Raw genomic sequence first — 26,496 nt, 5'->3', positions numbered from 1 at the left:
TAAGAATACTGGAGTGGGTTGGTATGTCCTCCTCCAGGGGATCTTCCCGACCCAGGGATCAAATCTGTGTCTCCTACGTCTCTTGCATTCGTGGGTAGGTTCTTTACCACTAGCGCCATCTGGGACGCCCATATGTGTGTATACACACACACACACACACACACACACACACACACACACACGGCATGACATATGGGATCTTACTACCCCAAGGGATTGGACCACACCCCCCTGCATTGGAAGCTTGGAATCTTAATCTTAACCACTGGACCACCAGGGATAATATTTTCAATCTAACAGCCCAGAGGTTCACTCTGTGAAAATGACTGATATTCAGGTCAGCTTCTTCTTAAGCCAAATGTTGATTTTAACATTCACCTATTTGGTTCAAAATAAGTATCAAAAGCATCCCTGAACAGCACATATACAATGGGTGGATGCCATCAAGTTCAAATCAGACTATTAGCCACGGAGGACGGACCTCTGGAGATAACCTGGTTCATCTTATAGATGAAGAAACCAGGTCCAAAGAGGCTACATGTTGGCTCTGGCTAACACAGCAGTTAATAACAGGCAGGGGGCAGGACAGGTCAATGTCCACCCCATCACTTCTCACCAGTGCATGCATTCACACTCAGTCATGTCCGACTCTTTGCGACCCTATGGACTGAACCCACCAGGTTTCTCTGTCCCATGGGATTCTCCAGGCAAAAATACTGGAGTGGGTTGCCATTTCCTGCTCCAGGGCATCTTCCTCTAAACCGGGAATGGAACCTGCATCTCTTATGTTTACTGCACTGGCCGGCAGATTCTTTATCACTGAGCCACCAGAAACCAGCATTCACATTTAATTTCTTTCCTGCTTAAAAGAAAAAAAAAAAATCTTTATTGCCTCTGTAATGATAAAAGTGCCACAGTCCCCTGATGCAGCCCTCAAAACCCATGGTGATTTACACTTGATACATAGCAATGAATTCACTTTTTTTTCCCTTTGATGTCCACTGTTATATGCAGGTCAGGAAGCAACAGCTAGAACTGGACACGGAACAACAGACTGGCTCCAAAGAGGAAAAGAAGTATGTCAAGGCTGTATATTGTCACCCTGCTTATTTAACTTCTATGCAGAGTACATCATGAGAAACGCTGGGCTGGAAGAAGCACAAGCTGGAATCAAGATTGCCGGGAGAAATATCAATAACCTCAGATATGCAGATGACACCACCCTTATGGCAGAAAGTGAAGAGGAACTAAAAAGCCTCTTGATGAAAGTGAAAGAGGAGAGTGAAAAAGTTGGCTTCAAGCTCAACATTCAGAAAACGAAGATCATGGCATCCGGTCCCATCACTTCATGGCAAATAGATGGGGAAACAGTGGAAACAGTGTCAGACTTTATTTTGGGGGGCTCCAAAATCACTGCAGATGGTGATTGCAGCCATGAAACAAAAAGACACTTACTCCTTGGAAGGGAAGTTATGACCAACCTAGATAGCATATTCAAAAGCACAGACATTACTTTGCCAACAAAGGTCTGTCTAGTCAAGGCTATGGTTTTTCCTGTGGTCATGTATGGATGTGAGAGTTGGACTGTGAAGAAAGCTGAGCATCAAAGAATTGATGCTTTTGAACTGTGGTGTTGGAGAAGACTCTTGAGGGTCCCTTGGACTGCAAGCAGATCCAACCAGTCCATTCTGAAGGAGATCAGCCCTGGGATTTCTTTGGAAGGAATGATGCTAAAGCTGAAACTCCAATACTTTGGCCACCTCATGCAAAGAGTTGACTCATTGGAAAACACTCTGATGCTGGGAGAGATTGGGGGCAGGAGGAGAAGGGGACGACCGAGGATGAGATGGCTGGATGGCATCACGGACTTGATGGACGTGAGTCTGAGTGAACTCCGGGAGATGGTGATGGACAGGGAGGCCTGTCGTGCTGCGATTCATAGGGTCGCAAAGAGTCGGACACGACTGAGTGACTGAACTGAACTGAACTGAACTGAGGTCATTTAGGGCTTCCCAGGTGGCACAGCGGTAGAGGAACCACCTGCCAATGCAGGAGACACAAGAGACGTGAGTCTGATTAGGGAGATCCCCTGGAGGAGGAAATGGGAACCCACTCCAGTATCCTTGCCTGGAAAATCCCATGGGCACAGGAGCCTGGTGGGCTAGAGTCCATGGGGTCACAGAGAGTCAGCAGCAGGGGTCATTTACACTTAGCTTCTGTAAGATGGAAGGCAAAGGAACCAAAGTCTGTTTCAGTCACAAGCCTCCTAAACCCCCTGTGAAGATACATGGGTAAAGCTCAAAACACCGAATTTCAAAGAGTTTCATATAAAAGAGGCCATCAGTCAAAATCTGCTGCACACCTGGAGAGAATGAAAATGTGGGAGGTAGGGGAGAGAGAGGCTGAGGAATCATAGAATCCTTCCATCACCTGTCTGTGAGCGGTGTTATGACAAGCCTGTCAGTGCAGCCTAGAAATTCATTCTGGTAGATGAATGGCACGTCCGTGATGTGAACCATCATCTTGTCAGAATCTTCGTTAAAATAAAATCTGCACTGTTTCAGCCACTCAAAGTCCAAAGGGCTCTTGATATGCATGTGACACTGAAATGCAGAAGGTGTATATTAAAACCAAGAGGGAAACCATTCATTAACTATACACATCAGCATCCAGGTAGATCAGAATGTGAAGTAATGGAACTCAGAGACAACCCAGCTGGTTGGGAGATGTCAATTACATCACCATCCAACCCATTCATTCATTGATCAGCAAAAACAACAACAACAACAAAAAAAGAGATACTTTCAAAGATATGAGAAAAGGAAAATTTAAGAGAAACACTTAATTGTACCCCTCAATTTAAATAACATGCTCTATTTTAATAGTAAGATGTTCATATCTTAAATTTCATTCTTCAATGCCCAATGCCACAGTCCTAACCAGGAAATACAATCTATGAAAACCATTTTTGGCTTACCAAGATAGAACTAAACAATCTCATCAGGGGAAAAAAAAAAAAAAAGTCATCTCTTCTGGTAATAACGAAGTACATTGTTGGGGGCTTTACAATCCGTTAATTATCCTTGCTAGGATTTGAAGCAGGCCAAAATTTCTAACATCTAAATGGCAGGTTATTGCCCAGCAATGCTTCTGTACGAATTTTTTTAACGAAAATTTTAAGCCACTTTAATCATTTTTTTTTTTACAAGTAAGAAATCTAAAATTACCCTGAGCCCTTTATTTCTCAGAAAGGCAAACAGTGTGCTTAACTATTAGGAGAGGAGATTAGCACATAACAGCCTCAATGTGCCACCTTTATTTCCATTACATCAGAACCAGCCTTTCATAATCTTTTTTACATAATGGGGTGAGACATGATCCAGAAAATTATTATGAAAATAAGAGCTTCGTGCCTCTTATCTAATGTCATATTTTACAGTAGAAGGCAAATTTCATTTCACATTTCCTATTCTCTACAGCTACCAAACTCTCTTTCTCATCCCTGCTCTTTCTTTAAAGGTAAAAGTCTGCATGACAACTGAATGTCACAAACTCCATGAGGAAAGACCATTTGCAATCAACGAATGTAGCAAAACTTGTTACATATGTGATTTATGTTAATAAAAACCCTCAAAACTACTAAGCAGTTCTACTAGTAATGTCACTTATTATTTCTGCATCAAGAGATTAGTCATCTTCAATTTAATAACCAAAAGAAGTGTAAGACAAGTGAAAGCTCTCGATGATGCTACATGACATTTCAGCATTAAAAATGATCATGTAAAGAATTTCAAAATAAAGTCTAATTGCCTCCATAACACCTTAGCTGAGATCATCAGAAAATGGCCAAAATTTCGGCTAAAGACTGAAAAGAAAATCTGACAATTTCTCTTCATAAAGATGCCTCTTTGCCTGAATTGTATCTTTTCTTTGAATTCATTCACACTATTCCTGGTGGGTAAACACAGATAGTGTCTACTTCTTAATATGTAAGAAGTATTTTCCTTTTTAAAATTTTGTTCTTCTGTATATGCCACAGCATTTAAAAAGCATTTACAAAGCATTTACCAGGTCATCAAAGATATCTCGTTGGTGCACATGAATAGTAATCAGAGTCTCATATTTAACTCGCTCCACGGAGCTCAGGTCCTTGGTTGTCACGTCTATCAACGTGTTCAGTAGCTCCAGGAAAGACTGATTGGTTTTCTGCATGATTTTTTTATCAAACTTGGCATTTCTAAGGGCCTCTTCTGAATCCCGTGTCCATATCATTTGAATTCCTAATAATCCAACCTTATGGAAACAAAAAAGGGTTTATGAGTGTTATGGCATATGAATATATTTAAACAGAAATTACAACAGTTTTGATTATTATGCAAACGTCAAGCCATCCTGTATTATACCAGCTTGACGGGCTGCTTCAAAATCTATGGAAACTCTATGCATATTGTTTACATGACAAACATATACAGCCTTGTGACGTGGCTACAATTTTTTCATCTCACTTTAAGCCATACCTCTCCCCCCATAGATTAAGTTACTGACACGGAAAGAATATGTCTTCAACCTACTTTCATCAAACCAACAAACGGTTTATACACTGTAATCACAAAATCCTTATCGATCACATCACGAAGGGAATACCACTTTCTGTATTTTAATGCTATATGTATTTGTCATTTTTCTAGTAAAACACAGGACATTTTATGATTTATGTACTAAAGACATTCAGTAGGAAAAAACTATTTTAAATTTGTATGACAAAACCGATACAATATTGTAAAGTAATTAACCTCCAATTAAAATAAATAAATTTATATTTAAAAAAAAAAAGAAATTATATTCACTCCCTCTCCTTTGCTGCCCAGCACGTAGGATCGTTGGCACCATCTTTCTAGATTCCATGTATATATGCATTAATATATGATATTTGTCTCCTCTTTCTGACTTAACTTCAGGAGAGGGTGGGTTGCTTTGAGAGAATAGTATTGAAACATATACAATACCATATGTAACATAGATAACTAGTGGGAGTTTGATGTATGATGCAGGGCACCCAAAGCCGGTGCTCTGTGGAAGGAGGAGGTAGGGAGAAAGGAAAGGTAGGGGTTCAGGAGGAGGGAGCACATGTATGCCTATGGCTGATTCATGCTGATATATGGCAAAATTTATCACAATATTGTGAAGTAATTACCCTCCAATTAAAATTTTAAAAAGGAAAATACTTTTTACATATTAAAGAAAATATACCAGTATTTCTATAGCACAAATATATACATCTATAAATATATATGTATAGACATAGATACATAACAGCAACAATCTGTAGTTGAAATCTTTAAACTTATCTATAGTTAACAAATTCTTATGAAAATCTCAATATTGTTCTGGAGTTAAATTATAGTCAGTTGTGTCATTTTTAATAGACAACAAATAAGATCTAAAATGACTTTTCTGTTAAAAAAAATAAATACTTTCCAATTTCAATACACTGACCTGAGCAGGGAAGGAAGAAAGAAATTCAATCAGTTGGAAACCTGTTTCTTGAATATTTGCTGCTGCCTGGCGAATCACAAGATGTAATGAGGCCTGAGATTCCTCCAGGAGAGAATTAAGCCAAACTTCCACATTGCCCTCTGCCATCACGGGTTTATGCAATTCAACTGTCTCACCCTCTCGAGAGGAAATTGACAGAATGCGATCATAGATCTGTGTTAGAAGCCCAAGAAAAGCTATATTTATATAAAGAATGAATTTCTCCATTGCCCTCTTGTCAATGTTATCCTTCCTGTAGAAATTTAAGCTATATATTATAAAATAAAAGGCAAAGTATGACACAAATTCAATTTCAAAACAATTTTTTCAAAAGATAGCCATGAAATCAAAAAGGGAATACTAAATCAATTTCAAATACTCTATGCTTAAGAAGGAAAATTTTGTTTTGTAAGAGAAATATTCAATACAAATGTGATAATCAAAAAGTCTCTAAAGTTTCCCCAGATGAAACGGGACCCTCTGAGAGTCAGCCATCCATACCACCAGCTTATCAAGTTGAGCTTAGCAATCACCTGGTCAAAATTATCAATGCAAACATCCCACATGGTGATTCCAATTCTACACTAAACATTATGCTCTTTACAGAGGCTGTTGGTTGCACATAATATACTCTAATGCAAACCCAGCTCCTAGTCTGGTGATATCACTTGTATTTACATGCAGTATGGCATAATGAGAATGTCTGCAGCATTTGGAGTTCAAAACACAGTTCAGGTGGTGCTGCGCTATCCACTGACCGTGCAGTGTTGGAAGACAGATATCTGAGACTAAACTTCCTGTCTCCAATTAGTCATTAAAAATCCTGCCTGTCTTACTTTCCTACTCACCTTACCAGCCATTCATGCCAATTAAACAAAATATAGTTGGCTCTCCACATCCACGAGTTCCAAATCCAAGAACCCCAAACAACCTCTGATCAACAATATTTGGAAAAAAAATTCCAGAAAGTTCCAAAAAGCAAAACGTGAATTTGCCACATACTAGCAACTATTTACACAGGGTTTACATTATATGATAAGTAATCTAGGGACTATGCATTGTTGTTGTTCAGTCACTTAGCTGTGTCCAGTTCTTTGTGACCCCGTGGACTGCAGCACGCCAGGCTCCACTGTCCTCCACCATCTCCTAGAGTTTGCTCAAATTCGTGTCCGTTGAGTCACTGATACTATCTAACCATCTCATCCTCTACTTCCCCTTCTCTTTTGGCCTCAGTCTTTCCCAGCATCAGGGTCTTTTCCAGTGAGTCAGTTTGCATTACATGGCCAAAGAATTGGAGCTTCAGCTTCAGTATCAGTCATTCCAATGAACAGTCAGGGTTTTTTTCCTTTAGGATGGACTGGTTTGATCTCCTTGCTGTCCAAGGGATTCTCAAGAGTTTTCTCCAGCACCACAATTCAAAGCTAACAGCTCTTCAGTGCTCAGCCTTCTTTATGATCCAACTCTCACATCCATACATGACAACTAGAAAAACCATAGCTTTGTCTATGCAGACCTTTGTCAGCAAAGTGATGTCTTTGCTTTTTAACATGCTGTCTAGGTTTGTCATAGCTTTCCATCCAAGAAGCAATGCATAGGTATATTCAAATACTACTATGTTTTATATAAGAGACTTAAGCCTTCACAAATTTTGGTATTCTCTGGTGTCCTGGAACCAATCCTCTCCACAGTTACTGAGGAACAACTATGATGCCAATTATAAAATAAAGGCAAATATTTGTTTTTGTTGTCTAATAAATGGAATATTGTTCTCTTGGGCTTAGATTAGTCTGCATTAATTAAATGCTCCTTAGTTGTCCACAGAAGTTATCTACCAAGAAGCTGATGAGCCTTGAGTTTCAGGGTCCCTCCTCGCACAGACTCTTCTAGGTCCTGAATATAAATTTGTATTTATAATCTCATAAGATTTAGGATCCATAAAACCAGGATCAGCTCCTTGTCATTATAAACCTTATGGCAGAAACAGCAACGAGAAAAAAAAAAAAAGCAATGCTACTTGTTTTAAGCAGTAATTGCTATAAACAGAGGCTGAAAATAAGGATGTTTCAATGATCTTCAATGTACAATCAGACAATGAGAAGCTTTGCTCTGGGACCATAAAGTCCTGGGGCTAAAGCAGAAGGATTTGAGCAAAACATCAAGCAGAACTTCCCAGGCAATTCAATCCCTTCATTCAACCCATAGATCCAGTACATCTATAAGAAACATTGCTTTTTTTTTTAACCATTCAGTCCACACTGTCTCTTCTCACCCTCCACTGACGCCTTTTGTTGTAACAACTCAGCCTTTTCCATCCTGACTTTGCAATCACTTTCAACACTGATTTCCTTGCTCCCCGTTCCATTCCAACTCCTACCCTGACACAGAAGATCTTTCTGAAACACAAATCAGGCCACTTCTCTGCTGAAAACCTCCCCCGCTTTTTGTCACATTCATGATGAAGTACATCCCATAGTATAATGCACTTGGCCTCTGGAATATGGTCCATGCCTCTTTCTTCTCCTTTTCCCTTTGCTCATCAGCCTGTGTTGTGGGTTCAACTGTGTCCTCCAAAATATATATTGAAGCCTCAAGCCCTAGTAACTGTGAACAGACCATGTAGGCATCCACTCAGTCATGTCCAACTCTTTGTGACCCCATGGACTGCAGCCTGCCAGACTCCTCCGTCCATGGAATTCTCCAGGCAAGAAAGAATACTGGAGTGGGTAGCCATTCCCTTCTTCCGGACATCTTCCCAACCCAGGGATCAAACCTGGGTCTCCTGCATTGTAGCAGATCATTTACCATCTGAGCCAGAAAGGAAGCCCCTAGCACCTGTGAATGAGACTTTATTTGGAAATAGGGTGTTTGCAGATGTGCTCAAGATGAGGTCACCTTGGATGGCAGTGGACTCAGATCCAACAACTAGCATCCTTAGAAGAAGGGGAGCTAGATCCAGACACACAGAGAGAAAGTCTTGTGAAGACAAAGGTGGGGATGGAAGTGGTGTCTCCACACCTAAGGAAAACCAAGGACTGCTGACCACCAGCAGAACTAGGAGACAGGCGGGCCCTCCCTCAGCGCCTCCAGTAGGAATCAACCCTGCCAACATCTTAGTTTGGATGTCTAGCCTCCAGAACCATGAGAGGATAATTTTCTGTTTTAATTCATGGAAGCCCTAAGAAAGTAATAGACTCCTCACATACTCACATTTCTGACATCCCAGCTTCCCCTTGCACTTGCCCTTGCTCTAAGCAGAGGTCAGGGGGGTCCTGTCCCCACCTGCCTGATATGTTTCACTCCCCTTCCAAAAACCAGTTCAAACATCACATTCTCCTGCAGGAAGCCTTCTGCTATATCCCTTACGTGCAGGTTAGGGCTCCCTGACAGGCATTCCCATACTTGTGCATCACATGAACACATGCATGCATGCTATGCTCAGTCAGGTCCAACTCTTGGCAGCCCTACGGGCTGTAGCCTTCCAGGCTCCTCTGTCCACGGGATTCTCCAAGCAAGAATAATGGAGTGGGTTGCAGGAGCTGCCCTGGTGGCTCAGATGGTAAACAATCTGCCTGCAGTACAGGAGACTCAGGTTCACTCCCTGGGTCAGGAAGATCCCCTGGAGAAAGAAATGGCAACCCACTCCAGTATTCTTGCCTGGAGAATCCCCTGGACAAAGGAGCTTGGTGGGCTACAGTCCATAGGGTTGCAAAGAGGCGGACACAACTGAGTGACAAACACATGAGCACAGCAAATCAAAAATATTGACAGTTTAATGGCCAAATTTCTCTTGAATGTTGTGCTGCATAAAAACAGCTGCAATATGGGTTGCAATATACTCTTCCTCGAACCCCAGGACTGACATTATGCCAGTGAGAGGTTAAAAGACTGGCTTTTAATGGCTTCGAAGAGTCCACCTGCCAATGTAGGGGACACAAGAGACAAAGGTTCAATCCCCGGGTCAGGAAGAATCCCTGGAGAGGAAAAGGCAACCCGCTGCAATATTCTTGCCTGGGAAAGTCCATGGAAAGGGGGGCCTAGTGGGCTAAAACCCATGGGGTGACAAAGAGTCAGACATGACTGAGCACATACACGCACACAATGGACTAACTACCGCTGCAGGAGCTGCGCTCCGCAGACCCCACCAGAGCACGAGTCCCCTCAGGGCGGCATATTCCCACTGTTAAGCACAACATCCAGTCTATGGTATTCGCTCAACAGATGTGAACTGCATTCTAGGATGAACAAATAAATAATACTGAGGTTTATATGAAGCACCATAGAGGAACTCAATATGTTATCCAGCAGGAAGGGTCATTTTTTTAGGGAATTTGGGGTGAAGACGTGAATTAGATAATCTCTTCTAGCAGCTGTGCAAATGTAGTTTTCCTCACATTGAATAACTTCTTTGGGGTCTCATGAATGTCACCATTCTTGAAACTTACTCAGAATGTTTGAAGAAAAAAAAAAGAAAGAAAAGTTTTCAATGGAGCATGATGAAAAACATGGAGGATCATTATATCAAAACTGTCCAAAGCCTCATTAAAACAATTAAATCAGGGAATTTCCTGGTGGTCCAGTGGTTAGGATTCAGTGCTTTCACAGCCATGCCCTGGGATGGGTTCAGTTCCTGGTCTGGGAACTCCCACATGCCATGCAGTGCAGCCATAAAATAAAATATAAATAAAATAGACAAGGACATGAATGCTGACTATTCACTGGAAGGACTGATGCTGAAGCTGGAGCTCCAATACTCTGGCCACCTGATGTGAAGAACCGACTCACTGGAAAAGACCCTGATGCTGGGAAAGATTGCCGGCAGAAGAAGGGGAAGACAGAGGATGAGATGGTTGGATGGCATCACCGACTCAATGGACATGAGTTTAAGCAAGCTCCAGGAGGTAAAGAAAGACAGAGGAGCTTGGCATGCTGCAGTCCCTGGGGCTGCAAAGAGTAGGACACGATTTATCAACTGAACAACAAAGATAAAATAATCAAACAACTGTGGCAATTCCGTTCAATCAAAGCACTATTTGATAAACAATTATTAACAGCTTTTTTGCTGTGCCAAATTTCTAAACAATTAGCTCGACATGGAAAACCATGAACGCTACATACACAGCATTCTTAATCAGATTTAAATGATTTGTTATTCACACTATACTCTAGATATTAAAACATCACAAGGTCTGAAGGCAAACAGGGCCCAAATTGCATCTTTTTAGTCATTGGGTAATGCTCAATGGAGAGGGAGGCAATCCTTAGTAAACACTATTGGAGAGCTATTTAATAAAGACAGTTGAGATTCCAGGATATGCAAATCATCGGCCAGCAAAGAGAATTAGGCAAACCTTTTCATGGAACTTGACAGTCTTAATGTTGTCAAACACATTCAGTAAATGGGCTTGTATCGTATGCGGGTCTGATGCCTGACCCAGAATCTCCAGGAGAGCGGGGTCCGAGACGAAGAAAAACCGGGGAAAGCAAAGTCGCTTTTTCTCCAAGTATCTAAGTGGGGAGGAAAAGGTAAACTTCATAAACACACAAAAACGAGTCTTTCTAGGAATACTTTAATCTGGATGGAAACAGGGAAAAGACGGAGAGAAACTAATTTTCCCACGCAATGTTTTTGCTTTGTTCTGTTTCCTTTTGTTACTAATTTTGCCAAGTCGGATTCCATATTCTATTGGGAGACTGTATTTTTTCCAAAACTGATAGAATTTATTCATTTTTCACAAATATAATGCATATATTTGACTTAACCTGAAAACGTTTGTACTTCGTAGAGGACAGGAAAAAGTACACACAGGGAGCTTTTTTGGTTTTGAGTTTGTTTGCAAGTGTCATGCTATGTCAGCTAAAGGCCGACAATTCCAATTCTCAGGATTGTATCTTTTTTTTTTTTTAACTAAGCTGGATCTTAGTTTCAGTACACAGGATCTTAGTTGCAGCATGTGGGATCTAGTTCCCCAACCAGGGATCGAACCCAGGCCCCCGCATTGGGAGCTCAGAGTCTTAACCACTGGACCACCAAGGAAGTCACAGGACTGTATCTTAAAAGAATCCAATGAATCAATCGCTGAAGCAGAAGCAAAACCCAGCTACATGGAAGGAAGGGTTTTGACTCTGTTCTCTGCCTCCAGGAGCTGCCAAAACCCAGCGAATGTTTTTCGTTCTATCATCACCCTACTTTTGCTGCACTTTCGTTTCTGTATTTCACATATTTCTACTTTAGTGATTTTATCATGATTAACCAGAGTGAGAAAATTATTTATTACTCTTGGAATTCATCCAGCCTCCACATTCATCACTGCGGGTATGTCCACATATATTGACAGGTATTAGACTGGGCTCTTGCTTTTATATAATCCTGACTGCTTGTGTATACTACACAGTTCATCTTGTTCTTCAGTTAGCCAGTTCAGTCACTCAGTCGTGTCCAAATCTGCGACCCCATGGACCTCAGCAAACCAGGCTTCCCTGTCCATCACCCACTTCCGGAGCTTCCTCAAACTCATGTCCAGTGAGTTGGTGATGCCACCCAACCATCTCATCCTCTGTCGTTCACTTCTCCTCCTGCCTTCAATCCTTCCCAGCATCAGGGTCTTTTCCAATGAGTCAGTTCTTTGCATCAGGTGGCCAGAGTATTGGAGCTTCGGCTTCAGCATCAGTCCTTCCAATGAATATTCAGGACTGATTTCCTTTAGGATGGACTGGTTGGATCTCCTTGCAGTCCAAGGGACTCTCGAGAGTCTTCTCCAATACCATAGTTCAAAAGCATCAATTCAACTCTCACATCCATACATGACTATTGGAAAAACCATAGCTTTGACTAGATGGACGTCTGTCAGCAAAGTAATGTCTCTGCTTTTTAAAATGCTGTCTAGGTTGGTCATATCTTTTCTTCCAAGGAGAAAGCATCTTTTAATTTCATGGCTGCAGTCACCATCCATCTTCTCAGTAATCTATCTTGTTCTTAGTTGAGTTTAATGAAATAATTTGCTTCTTCAGATGTTTATCCAAGAAAGATATCAGAAAAACAGGTATACTCATTTTACAAACAAGGACTGTATAAAATATTTTCAAGATCTTGTCCCAGTGATGGAAGAAGCTGTTAATCTTATAATTTCAGCAACAGAGAAATCAATTAATAGTAACTGATTGGAGAGTGGGTAAACTCCAAATGCTCAGTTTTATCGATGCCACAATGTTGGTCATGAATAAAGTCTAAGCCAAAGGAAACCAGCTGGCTAATCCCATCTAGTTTCTCTGGTCCCTTTCATCTCTAGGATACTAAGAGCCTTCACAAACCGAGTAAACTTACCCCGTAAGGGATTTCTGGCAGATTTCCAACTGGTCCAGCAAGTGTGGTAACAGCTGCCCCATGGTCTCATCACCAACACAGCACTGAACCACATTAGGCATCTCATGTGCCCGAGTCATGATCTTCACCCAAGATTTATCGATATTGGAAAAGCGCTTGGCTTCCTATGAGAACAAGGTAAGAAAGCACACTTGGACACATCTGTGACCCCAAGGATAGAGTGTTTCACACACCTCCCTCTAAGGCTGCACTTCTGACCAGTCTGGATATCCGCATACACCTGAAATGTTAGATGTGCTCTATTTCAATTCTTCCTGGGCCTTTTGCACCATAGCATCCTTCATGTATGGATATGAGAGCTGGACCATAAAGACAGCTGAGCACCAAAGAATTGATGCTTTTGAACTATGGTATTGGAGAAGACTCTCAAGAGTCCCTTGGACTGCAAGGAGATCCAGCCAGTCCATCCTAAAGGAAATCAGTCCTGAATATTGATTGGAAGGACTGATGCAGAAGCTGAAGCTCCAATACTTTGGCCACCTGATGCGAAGAACTGACTCCTTGGAAAAGACCCTGATGCTGGGAAATATTGAAGGCTGGAGAAGGGGATGCCAGAGGATGAGATGGTTGGATGGCATCACAGAGTCGATGCACATGATTTTGAGCAAGCTCCAGGAGTTGGTGATGGACAGGGAAGCCTGGTTTGCTGCAGCCCATGGGGTCGCAAAGAGTCGGACACATTTGAGCAACTGAACTGAAGTGAAATGATCCCTTCTTAAATAAGAATCTTCAGCTCAAACCTGGAACTGACATTATTTTAACTGAAAACAGGAAGTAGATATGAAAATAATAATAAATATAAGATAATCTGGGAGAAAAGGACCCTCCAAATTGTTTTCAATTATCTCCAAATTAAGTGACTCTTATGCTTTTTAAGCTTTCTACACTGAGCATTGAATCATTTGTGTATTTAGAAAAATGGACATTTTAAAATTTTAGAATTAAAATTAATTATAATATAACCTTAATATTTTGAAATATTTTTGAATAGACTTTTTTTGGGAAAAATGGAAAATGCACAGTTTATTTTGAGAGAGTAGGAATACCTTTTCTTTCTTAAAATTTTCTGAATTTTACCAGTGAGCACGTATATCAAATATGAGACCAAGAAACTCCACCTAGCTCCTCCAACATTATATGTGAAAGTTTCCATTATTAAGTCCAATTTGAGACTCTTCTTCACCAATCGAGAAGAAAAACACGCCCAAATATAAGTGCAAAAATAAATACTTAAAATTTTAATGAATGGATATATTTCATTGGTAGCCACACACACACACATAAATCTGCTGATAGATCTGTCCTCTATAATTAAACTGAAAACTAACAAAGAGAAAGCTAAGGAAACCAAAGTGAGCAATCAACATTATCATGCTTCTAAAACTCTTATTGTTAAAATGTTATAATTTTGCAAACAATTTAAGGTAATTGGATAAGACTCCTTGAAATCTGGTAAAAAAGAAAAAGTTTTAATCTCAAAATATACTCCATACATACCTAGTGATATGATTACAATTTGTTGAGAAAAACATACTCAACATCTTGATAAGAGGCCCATGTTGTTTGGGAGTTTTTCCTTGCAGATTCCCGCCCCTTAATTTTACACTACAGATATAATTGGGTATATTTTATAGTGTGAGTTATTTTAAGCTGTCAGTAATAGAACAAATTATCCTACCATTGTCAAGATAACAACTCTGTAATTCCACAGTGTTCCAATTTCCACCTTCAAATTATCTGAAGAAGTACATCAATTATGCAGGCATTCATTCTTTGATTTTTAACCCTCCATTTCCTATAAAACTTCACGATTTTAAAGCATTCTTACTCTTATTTCCATGCCCCTCTCTTCCACAATTTCTCTCTGTCTCTTAAGAATAGTTTGACAACAACAACAGAAAGATTGGAGAAGGGGTGGTTCAATAGAGGTAGAAATATTTTTGCATTTTTAAAGGGATAATGAGCTATTAGTTCCCGAAGGTAAAAACCTAACGAAATCACAGAGAAATTTCTAAGACCTTGGGAAGTTGCTTGGCAATGTCTCCTCCCACAAAGACGGCTTCTAGGTAGATCCACAAGTTTTGCACCATCATCCAGCTCTCAATTATGTCTGCTGAGTTGGAAAGGTGTTGTACCCACTTTTGAATCTGGGCTTTGAATGGCATATTGTACCTAAGATGAGAAACACATTAAGAATTTGGGGATTTGGGGTATTTCATGTTTGTTGTTTTCAAGCTAAAGAGTTTTTTAAAAATCCTGATTTTCATGTATTTCATTACAACGTCGATTATGTTTCTGCTTTTTAAATGATGTTACCATATTTGTGTAGGATATAAGATTAATATAAGTAGAAATCTATCATATTTAAATTATTAATGACATTATTCACGATGCTCCTACTCTTATTTTTTCTGTACTTGATAAAATATTCTCAGAGAAATGTTAACATGTCTCACTGTGATTGTATGGTTTTTTTTTTCCCTTATATTTCTTCTGATTTTTGCTTTATGTATCTTTGTTCCTTTGTTGTTAGGTGTCTAATGGTTTATTCTATCTTCTTTAGTGAATTGTATCTTTTATCATGAAAGATATCCATCTTTGTCTCATTTAAAACTAAATAAACTTAAAATAAAGCTATGGTTTTCATATGAAAAATATTAAAAATAAATAAATAAATAAAACGATGCTACTGAATGCCTAATTCATCACTCCATGCTGGGCATTGTTAAACTGACTTTTCCCCCTTTTGATTCAGAGCATAGAGGGATTCCCTGCCGTAGGAAATGGCAGCCGACTCCAGTATTCTCACCTAGAGAATCCCATGGACAGAGGAGCCTGCTGGGCTACAATCCAAGGAATCACAAAGAGTCGGACATGACTGAGCAACACACAAACACACACAGAGAAGTGGGAGACGTGCCATCCAAGAAGCAGATCAGATGTTAGACTGGACTCCACTCATTCTAGTCTTTGCTGCTGCAGTCAAGGGAATAACTTTCTCTCTGCTGAACTCCTGTACCTTTTCCAGGGGGTCTCTGGTTTTTCACGCAATATGGAACCATTACAGAATCATTGGAAGGGATCAAACAACTAATTCAATTTTCAAGTATGATACTGTCTGGACTCTCTCTTTAGCCTGCCCTCTTCTGGGCCTCTTTCCAACTTCCCATCCACTCCTGTCTACCTCACTCATGTCTGTGTGTACACATATATTTGAGGATTTCTTCATGTCCACACATGACCGCCACTTCTCTGCTTCTTTCATAGTTAATCTATCTTCCCATTTTCCTCTTGAGGCAGAAATTGATGGTGGTCTTCCAAAGTCTTTGATCTTTTTCTCCTTCTTCTTTAGATATACAACCCCATTTCTATCTACACTCACAGGTGCCCAGTTAAAATATTAAATTTCCCAGCCTCCTTTGCAGCAATGTATATTGGGAGATTAAGTTCCACATCAATATTTCTCAACCCGAGCTGCATATTCTAATTATCTGATAAACATGAAAAACTACCAGTGTCTGCCTAGATCCCAGCCCCAGGAACTCCGATTAAATCAGTTTGGGATGCAATACAAGCACTGGGACTTTTTTCTTTTTAAGTTCCCTAGAGGATAAGATGGTTGGATGACATCACCTACTCGATGGACATGAGCAAATCTGGGAGATGGTGAAGGACAGGGAAGCTTGGCGTGCTGCAGTCCACGGGATCGCAAAGAGTCAGACATGACTGAGCGACTGAACAACAACAGCAAAGCTATGGCTAGTGTGTAGCCAAATCTGGAAACCATTCTTCCAGATGAGAAGTGAGCAGCAGCACTGAATGTAAAGACTAGACGGAGCAGAAGTGCTACACCTGGAAAACAGAGTGAGTCAGACAGTGCCTGGGTCCCCAGGGATGTGGCAGAGCCCACACTCCCACCTGAGCCATTGATCTTGGGACTCTTGGTACGTGAGAAAGATACAAACTTCAGTCTTGTTTAAGCAATGTTGCATATGGCACTTCTGTTATTTGCTGACAATCCTAATCCTAAATGATTGTACTTCCTTTCATTGTTTTTCCTCTTCTCTTTCCTCTCTGTTTATTGGTCTCTCTAGTCCAACATTAAACGGACTTGAAGTCATCTCAACTATTAGTCATATTACTGAATAAAATTTTCATTTCCATATTCTTATGTGCTAAACAGATTGCTTCAATATTCTACACATCTTTCTGGGGGTTTTATTCATGCTTTTCAAAAGAATATAGATCCAGCGCAACAGAGATATTTGTTCCACACACTGTTCTATCCAGTGCACCCAGGAGACCATATGGCACATGGTGGTGGTGATGGTTTGCTCGCTAAGTTGTATCCAACTCTTATGCAACCCCAGGGACTGTAGCCTGTGAAGTTCCTCTGTCCGTGGGATTTCCCAGGCAAGAATACCGGAGTGGGTTGCCATTTCATTCTTCAGGGAATCTTTCCCAACCCAGGGATCAAACTCGAGTCTCTTGCATTGCATGTGGCTCCTTTACCGCTGAGCCTCCAGGGAAGCCCATGGCACATGAAAGGTGTTCCCTAAATTCCTGTTGAACACGTATTCCTCACACAACTCTGTCTGTGGGTTCAGTGCCATCGGCAAGAAAAGATTACCCATGCCTAACACTATGCTTCCTTAAGGTATATGTGCACTTTTTCTACCTCCATAGGGTATGTTATCTTCCATCTGTCCTGAATTCTGGTTGGGTGTAAACAATAACCGAATTCATTTTAAAAAATCACCAAATTCTAATTAATCGATTGGCCAAAAAGTCCGTTAAGGTTTGTCCATTAAGGTTTTTCCGTATTGGCCAACCCAGCAGTGCAGACTCAAGGTTACCAATGGTCTAAATCTCTAAGACCTAATTTTATACTCTCTATTACTCATTTCAAACACTTACACAATCACACTATATTTGAGAAAATCCTGGTGAACAAAAGAATTATTTCAAACAGAGCAAGAGGAAGCACTGAACCAAAGAAATCTAAATTTATGAGTCTCTGAGCCACATGTCCAAAGTATGGCTGCTTTCTCTACTGCTGTTGTCGAACAGAAATATTAGGTTGGTATCAGTCTGTGGCGTTTTACTTCTCTCTATGAATCACATTCATTCTCCATCTTAATCTGTCACCTCATTAAAGCATGTACACAACTAAGAGTTTCTAGTCCATAGATGTTGATGAAAAGGTTTCTGAAGTAAAATAATTATTCTAAAATTCAGAATAATTTTCCCTCTGGAATCTAGAGCCTGTCGAGCTGTCAGCTGTGCAATGAGGCTTGTCAGCAGCAAAGCTGAAATACTCTGCAAAATCCAAGTGGCTAATTACATGTTGTGTTGTTTTGCCCAATTGAGGGTCTCCAACACATCCCCCAAAGAGAGGATAATGAAATAAAAACAGTATTATCCATGCTGTGCCAAGGGCTAAAATTAAAACAAGTACTTTTGATGTTGAATAAATTAAACAGGGGGTACTGTTGTGTTTCTTAATTAATCTCCCTTGAAGTGTTTGCTATTACAGTTCTGAAATCTCAGGGGAAAGATTGTCCTACCTGTTGCTCAGGAGGGAACCCAGTAACATCAAGCTGTCTTCCATGTTGGCGATGATTTCTGACGTACTGTCTCCTCTCAGGAGGAGCTCTCCGCGGGTTTTAAAGCTGCCAAATGTGAATGTTTTGTTGTCCCATTCGTTAATCACTTGCTTCAGCTTTTGTTCAATGTCCCTCTCTTTCACGGCACAGATACAGATGTCCTATTAAAAATGAAAGCTCTTTTTAATCACATGAAAGTCACACATCCTTCTTGAATAGTCAATTCAGCAGAGATCCTGTCTTCACTCCTTCTTTTATATGTATCTATAAATAATTATATATTCCCAGATCCACACTTTAGTATGTCCTCTCCCACATGATGTAGCTGTCTGGATGCCTGATTTTCACCCAAGTGAGCCAGGCTTGACTCCCAGTGTGGAAAGGAAAATCTCTGGGGGCTTCCAGGTGGTGCTAGTGGTTAAGAATCTGCCTACCAATGCAGGAGACATAAGAGATGGGGATTCAATCCCTGGGTAGGAAAGATGCTCTGGAGGAGGAAATAGTATCCCTTTCCAGCATTCTTGCCAGGAAAATCCCAAGGACAGAGGAGCCTGGTGGGCAACAGTCCATGAGGTCGCAAAGAGTCGGACACAACTGAGCGACTAAGCACAGCACAGATATATAAAGATTTATCCTAATTTGTAAAATTTTCCACCAAACTATTCCAGAAACAAAGATGACAGAAAAGATGTGCAGAGGTGAAATACTATTCAGCCGTGAGAAAAAAGGAAATCCTGCCGTTTGTGACAACATGGATGGACCTTGAGGGCACTGGGTGAAATGAGACAAGTCAGACAGAAAAAATCAAATACTATGAGATTGTCCTTATATGTGGAATCTTAAAAAAAAAAGAAAGAAAGAAAAAACCCTGAAAGAAAAGAAAGCGAAATGGTAGTTACCAGGGGCTGAAGGTATGAGAATGGTAAAGATGTTCTATCTATTTGCAAATAGTAGATAAATAAGCCCTAGAGATCTAATACACAGTTCAGCGATTACAGACAGCAAAACTGTATTCTAAACATCAAATTCCCTAAAAGACTAGATCTAAATTGTTCCCACCAGTAGAAGAAATGATAATTGAGGTGTTTGCTAACACATTGAAGATTATATTGCAATATAAATGTATCAAATCATTATTCTTAAATTTACACAAAGTCAAATGTCAATTATATCTCAATAAAAATTGGGATTAAAAAGAAATGCAATAACATTTTCATCGTACAGCTTTAGTCAAAGACTCAAAATTTAACATGTCTGTCCTGAAACTACCACAACATTGTTAATCAACTAAATCTCAATGCAAAATAAAAACTTTAAAGTTTGGGGGAAAAAATTTAATGTGTCTCTGATTTGACTCTAAAGTCGAATCAATGCAGTACGAGACAAAGGAATCAACAGAAACCTGCCATCTTCCCAGTTCTTGGGTCACTTTCCCCATCTTCTCTGCAGCCTTATCTTCTTCTGAACGTTAGTCAAACTCCTCCTTGCCGACTGACTCCCCGCCTCACACTGCACTCCCTGTCTGGATGAGTTCTTCCACAACCACACAGCCAGCAACCATCTGTATCTCCAGGAAAATCCCATATCCATTTGCCTACGGGGCTCCTCTGCTTAGATGCATCAAGGGAACCCCAAACACAATCTGTGAATATCGAACCGATGCCCAAATCAAGCTCATGGTCTTTGTACCTTATCATTCTACCTGTTTCCCTTTCAGTTTTCCCCATCTCAGTCATAAGCACCATCATTCATCTAGATCTCTCAGCAAGAAATCTAGGGTTCATTCTTAGCCCCTCCTGTTTCCCTACCACGTTCCCTCCATCATCAAATTCTACCCAGTTTTACCTCCTAATGACCTCTTCAGTCTTTTCTCCTCTACTCCAGCTTCACTCCCTGCCCTCTCAGCTGATGCATCATCTCTTGCTTGGGATATTCGTATAAGCTCCCAGTAAGTTTTCCTAGGATTGCCCCTTGATGTCTTCCAATCCTTTCTCCTCACAGCTACCAGAGTGACCTTTACAAAATGCAAATTTAACCACACCATCCCCTGATCAAAAGATATCTCCCAGAGGGCTTGCAATTGCTCCCAAGATTGAAATCGATGGCAAGTTCTAGCCCCCCTCCACCTCCCCATCTTCAGCTGTCTCTTCTGTCCCCCACCTTCACACCTCAGCCACCCTGGCCTTTCAGTCCCTATACCTACACCTCAGCCCCTTCACACCCGCTGTTCCACCTGCCCGACACTGCCTTCTCTGCACTTTCCAAGCCCCTCATCCCCTCACCACACAAGGACACCCCCTTCACCCAGAAGTCATGCCCATGCACCCCAGTCTTCTTGATTTTCATCACCCTCCCTCCACCACCATACAGGTCCACCCCATTATTAGAGGCTCTCATAGAGCAGCACACTTCATTTACTGAAGCTTGTACCTACACCTTCGTTTGTACAATTATTTAATGATACAAATTTTTAATGGCCTATGAAGGCAGAAATGCATCCTTCTGTCCCCAGCACTTACGTACCACGTAAACATTTCTTGAAGAAGTAAAAGCTGACTCTCAGGAAAAGAGTTTTGATTGTCCTAGCCTGATTCCCTTCTCCAACCATCCATAAGGTAGGAAAATGATCTAATAAATCCCCTGGGACCTTCCAGTCTCCCATGACATCGTATCCTCTATCATCATACCTCTATTTCCTCCTTGTATTTCAAAAGAGGTGCTTCCATGATATTTCTTAACTTGAAAGTTTCATTCCCCACATCCAGACTGTGCCCAGTGACGGTCATTATCCTTTCCCAGTGCCGTTCCATCATGGCCTTACTGGCCATGTGCTCCAGCAGTGGGCAACACTCACTAAAGTCATCAATGGTCTTCTTCAGATCCAGAAAAGCCTGCCAGTCCTTCAAGGCTCGAGGCAGCTTCCGACACCTGCGAAGAAAAGCCAGCGTGAAAGGTCAGTTGAATATGAGCCTGGATGTCTCTAGTCCTAGACTGTCTGCTAGCATTTCTATCAAAAACGGTCACCCAGAACAGCCACCACATTTTTAAATCTCATGACTCAGAGGATAACTGTAGGATTTACATTACAGAAAACCACTCCTCCCCATCAGGACTAGTATTCTCAATTCCTTCATAAAAATTAGGTAAGAGGCATTATTTTAAAGAAGGTGCTTCTCAATTCAATTCTCCAGACACATATTGAGACCCTACAAAGTACAGCAGAATGTACCAGCTTATCAGCTGAAAATTACAACCAATAACCCTCCATTGTCTTTAGGTTCAATACTTAAAGGCTGTAGAAAAATCAAAGGGCTCTTGCTTTTATTCCAAATAAATCATCTAACAGAAACTTCAAATGTTTGGTAAGTGTAATATAAATAGCGATCAGCTCTAAGCTATCGAAAAGCCCCTGGAAAGATTCATCTGTGTTTAAAGGATGCACTTGTCTCACCAGGTACACACAGGGGTAATTAATAAATAGTGTTTGACAAGGGTGATATCAACAGACAATAGCAATGAAGCACAATGTGCTCTTGAAACATCTGGGTGAAAAGAGAACCCGACAACTTATCAAAGAAGAAAGCATTTGAGGTTCAATAGCTCTGGGCATGCTAAACATTAATTTCTCACCTGTTCTGGAACTCTAAAAGTTCACTGTTGATTTTTTCAATATTTACTTCTGACCACAGGATATCGTGATAGCTATTTACAGTGTCTATGACACTGTTGTACAGAGTGTATATTTTCTGAAGAAGATTTAGTTGCTTCTTGATTTCCAGAAGCTTAGGATACTGCGTGACCGGCAGACCAAAAAGCTCCTCTCCCCCAGTATAGGTGATGTATTTCCGATAGATATTATCAAATTGATTCTAATAAAGATACAAGTGAAAACTCATCAAAATGGTTTACACATGAATAAACATGCAAATGAAAAAAAGACTGACCAATAAGCAAACATGCATGATCTTTGATTCCATGTAAATAAGAATACTGAAGGAGTACCATTAATTACATGGGAACCAATTCTAATTATAACCATACCAAATCACAGTTTTTAAAAGGTAAGTAAGTATATACTGTATTCCACAATGAGCTTCTCTATATTAAGGGGCGGGGGGGCGGGGAGTATGTTCATGCTGATGTATGACAAAACCAATACAATATTGTAAAGTAAAAAAAAAAAATTTTTAATAAAACACATTGAGCTCTTTCAGCCACCTTGGACCCTGTGGAGGCCTGCTGGGAACAGGACCTCTAAAACGACAAACATGTCTGGCAGGCTGTGGGGCAAGACCATTTTTGCTGGCTATAAGCAGGGTCTACAGAACCAGAGGGAGCACACAGCTCTCCTGAAAATTGAAGGTGTATGTGCTCAAGATGAAACTGAATTCTACAAAGGCAAGGGATGTGCACAAAGCAAGGAACAACACAGTAACTCCTGGTGGGAAACCTCACAAGACCAGAGTAATCTGAGGAAAGATAATTTGAAAGTGGCTCAGTCATGTCCGATTCTTTGCAACCTCATGGACTATGCAGTCCATGGAATTTTCCAGGCCAGAATACTGAAGTGGGTAGCCTTTCCCTTCTCCAGAGGATCTTCCCAACCCAGGGCTCAAACCCAGGTCTCCCGCATTGCAGGTGAATTCTTTACCAGCTGAGCCACAAGGGAAGCCCAACCATAACTTGCACTCATGGACACAGTGGTATGGTTTGTGCCAAATTATGAAGCAACCTTCCTGCTAAGGCCATTGGATACAGAATCCATGTGATGCTGTACCCTTTGAGGATTTAAACTTACTGCAAAGTAAATAAACAAAAGTGTGGAAATAAAATAAAACACATTGAGATTTTGGTTGTACAGGAGGTCAAAGAAACTAAAAGGATTACCTGAAACATGGTAAGTCTATCACTGGCTTCTTGGGGTTTCAGGCCACTAGCCATTGGACCATTCTGAAATAAACAGTTTAAAAAGATAAGATAAAATGAAGTATTTGCATACAAATTTCATAAGCTCAATGTATTTGAATATCAAATTTTGTTTTCATGCATGTCACATATAGGATAGGAAATGTAGCTTTTTATTTGTGGGAAAAAAAAAAAAGGCTCAGAAAAGTGACTCATTTGGAAATATTTTCAAGGCCAAAAAAGCCAAGTTAATGTCAGAACTTTCATATGTCAAGAAATTTTGAAAATTTAAAATACAGAGAGAGTGGGATGATTTGGGAGAATGGCATTGAAACATGTGTAATATCATATATGAAATGAATCGTCAGTCCAGGTTCGAGGCAGGATACAGGATGCTTGGGGCTGGTGCACTGGGATGACCCAGAGGGATGGTACGGGGAGGGAGGTGGGAGGGGGGTTCAGGATGGGGAACACGTGTACAACCGTGGTGGATTCATGTTGATGTATGGCAAAACCAATACAACATTGTAAAGTAATTAGCCTCCAATTAAAATAAATAAATTTATATTTTTTAAAAAAAATTTTTAAATTAAAATACGTGGTATTCATCTACTAGGCAACACAGACAAAAAAGGGTCAATAATTGTAAGAAGCACAGTGTCTGGTTTGAACTAAAGCACTAATGCCACACAACCTACAGAGTTTACCACTCTAATACCTACTTCTAAAGTGACTTGTAATATTAACATTCTAATCAGGTTTTCCTACATTAGGCCACCTTAGAAAAGCTGGATGTCTGTGCTTCCTCAACCATGAAGCTGGTGCATGAAGCCAGTATCCTAACTTCATTCATTTTGGTGTGTTACTGATTAATAGATAAATATTTTACCCTATACTTTACACATTTCCCCTCTGCAGCACATTATAATTGGTTGGAAATGGGTCTCCTTAAACAACGTATTCCCAGTTGAAGATTCTGCACCAAAACTCATATACACACAGTTAAAATATGGACTCAATCTGTTTTGTCCATTTTTGTATCTTCAGCACCAAGGGAAACTCTGCAATATTTGCAGAATGATGAATGCTGTGAGAAGGATGATCATGATAACTATAATTGAGTAATATTTGTCTACACAAATCTAGAATGCTACCAAACACTTCAGTAAGAGACCAATGATACAAACAGCACTTTTTAATTTCCATTTACTGTTGAAATTATCCTGGATGAAATCTGAAGGGAAAGGATTGTGAAAGGGAAATACCTTTGGTCTCATAAAAATAAAATTTCTATTTCTAGGGGGATTTCATTAAATTTGACATGGAAGCTTTAAACAACATTTTGTATGCTAAGTCATACCACATCGTAGTCCTGATAGAACTGGTGACAGTCTTGGAGGAAAACCTCCACGGTACCAATAAGCTCTTTCCTGAAACCAGGTTGTAGTGAGACTAGTTCATTCTGAACTTCACTGGCACATGCCAGAAGCTTCTCCCAAGAGTAACGCAGGGTATCCACTTTGTCCATCTCTTCCTTTGCTATCAGAAGCCCATATTTGTTAAGCAGGGTATAGGATTCCTACAAAAAGAAGAAAAATTCGATTTCTGCCAGTCAGATGCGTAAATCTACACACAGTCATCTTTTTAGGGCATCAGAATGAGAAAAAATCAGCAAGACAGGGCAACTGTCCGGAGTTCTAGTTTCTCTACTTGCAAACTTGGAAAAGCTTAAGCGAGCAAGGGAGCCACTGAGCTTCAGTTCCCTCATCTGTAAAACAGGAAAATTTCTTGGATGTCTCACAGGATTTTCATGAATATGGAAAAGATATCATTTTAAATGCATTTTGAAAACTATAAATCATTATACAAACAAATGGTATTTTTACTTAGGCCCCTAAATTGTATTTGAAGACTATAAAATTAAGTAGATAAAAAATGTAAAACAATTAAACTGCTAATTTTAGAATAACAAAATGAATCAGTTTTAACTCTACCGTATTTCATTTTGTTGATAAAAGGTTCCAACAGTAGAATATAGGAGGGCATGCTTAAATCACACCCAGAGCCAAGTCATTGCCCAAAGGATGAAAAATCCTAGACTGTTCTTTTGTCTAGAAGATTAAAATGAGGCAAAGTTTGGTTTTCGTGGGAAAAAAAATTTTCCTAAATATCCCTAGCCTCTTCTCCCATCATTATTCTTCCTCTTAGACACAGAATGAACACCTGGTTGCTGATTTGAGGAAAAGATTATTGATTTGGGCATGTATAGCACAGGGTCTTCCTCCCTCTTTCTCCTTCAAGGCATGCCTCCAGTCTACACTTCAGTACCAACCAAAGTGAACAAAGTAACCCAGATAGGCAGCTTTCCAGTGTTTCTCTGATGGATGAGAAAGGACAATTCTGGGACTTCATGTCCACAAGCCCATTGCATGCGGGTATAGGACCTAATAGAGGCAGATGATATTAAGAAGAGGTGGCAAGAATATACAGAAGAACTGTACAAAATAGATCTTCACAATCCAGATAATCACGATGCTGTGATCACTCACCTTAAGCCAGACATCCTGGAATGTGGAGTCAAGTGGGCCTTAGGAAGCATTACTACTAACAAAGCTAGTGGGGGTGATGTAATTCCAGTTGAGCTGTTTCAAATCCTAAAAGATGATGCTGTGAAAGTGCTGCACTCAGTATGTCAGCAAATTGGGAAAACTCAGCAGTAGCCACAGGACTGGAAAATGTCAGTATTCATTCCAATCCCAAAGAAAGGCAATGCCAAACAATGCTCAAACTACCACACAATTGCACTCATCTCACACGCCAGTAAAGTAATGCTCAAAATTCTCCAAGCCAGGCTTCAGCAATATGTGAACTGTGAACTTCCAGATGTTCAAGCTGGTTTTAAAAAAGGCAGAGGAACCAGAAATCAAGTTACCAACATCCACTGGATCATTGAAAAAGCAAGAGAGTTCCAGAAAAACATCTATTTCTGCTTTATTGACTATGCCAAAGCCTTTGACTATGTGGATCACAATAAACTGTGGAAAACTCTGAAAGAGATGGGAATACCTG

At 40.3% G+C, this 26,496-nt stretch overlaps 1 protein-coding gene across 1 annotated transcript in view; it reads right to left on the bottom strand.

Moving 5' to 3' along the window:
• Positions 1-26,496, bottom strand: part of DNAH5 (dynein axonemal heavy chain 5) — a 250,897-nt gene that overhangs the window by 163,879 nt on the left and 60,522 nt on the right. The window contains exons 25-35 of the mRNA XM_052659109.1: positions 24,788-25,006; positions 23,410-23,472; positions 22,153-22,391; positions 21,210-21,450; positions 18,484-18,683; positions 14,935-15,088; positions 12,857-13,020; positions 10,884-11,040; positions 5,497-5,709; positions 4,069-4,293; positions 2,431-2,603 (exon numbers count right to left, since the gene is read on the bottom strand). Coding sequence (XP_052515069.1) covers positions 2,431-2,603; positions 4,069-4,293; positions 5,497-5,709; positions 10,884-11,040; positions 12,857-13,020; positions 14,935-15,088; positions 18,484-18,683; positions 21,210-21,450; positions 22,153-22,391; positions 23,410-23,472; positions 24,788-25,006 — 2,048 coding nt within the window. The remainder of the gene's footprint in view (positions 1-2,430; positions 2,604-4,068; positions 4,294-5,496; positions 5,710-10,883; positions 11,041-12,856; positions 13,021-14,934; positions 15,089-18,483; positions 18,684-21,209; positions 21,451-22,152; positions 22,392-23,409; positions 23,473-24,787; positions 25,007-26,496) is intronic.

This window comes from Budorcas taxicolor, chromosome 20 (assembly GCF_023091745.1).
Source record: "Budorcas taxicolor isolate Tak-1 chromosome 20, Takin1.1, whole genome shotgun sequence".
Classification (NCBI taxonomy): Eukaryota; Metazoa; Chordata; class Mammalia; order Artiodactyla; family Bovidae; genus Budorcas; species Budorcas taxicolor.
The sequence above is the reverse complement of the archived record's forward strand: the minus strand, read 5'-3'. Positions and strand labels throughout refer to the sequence as shown.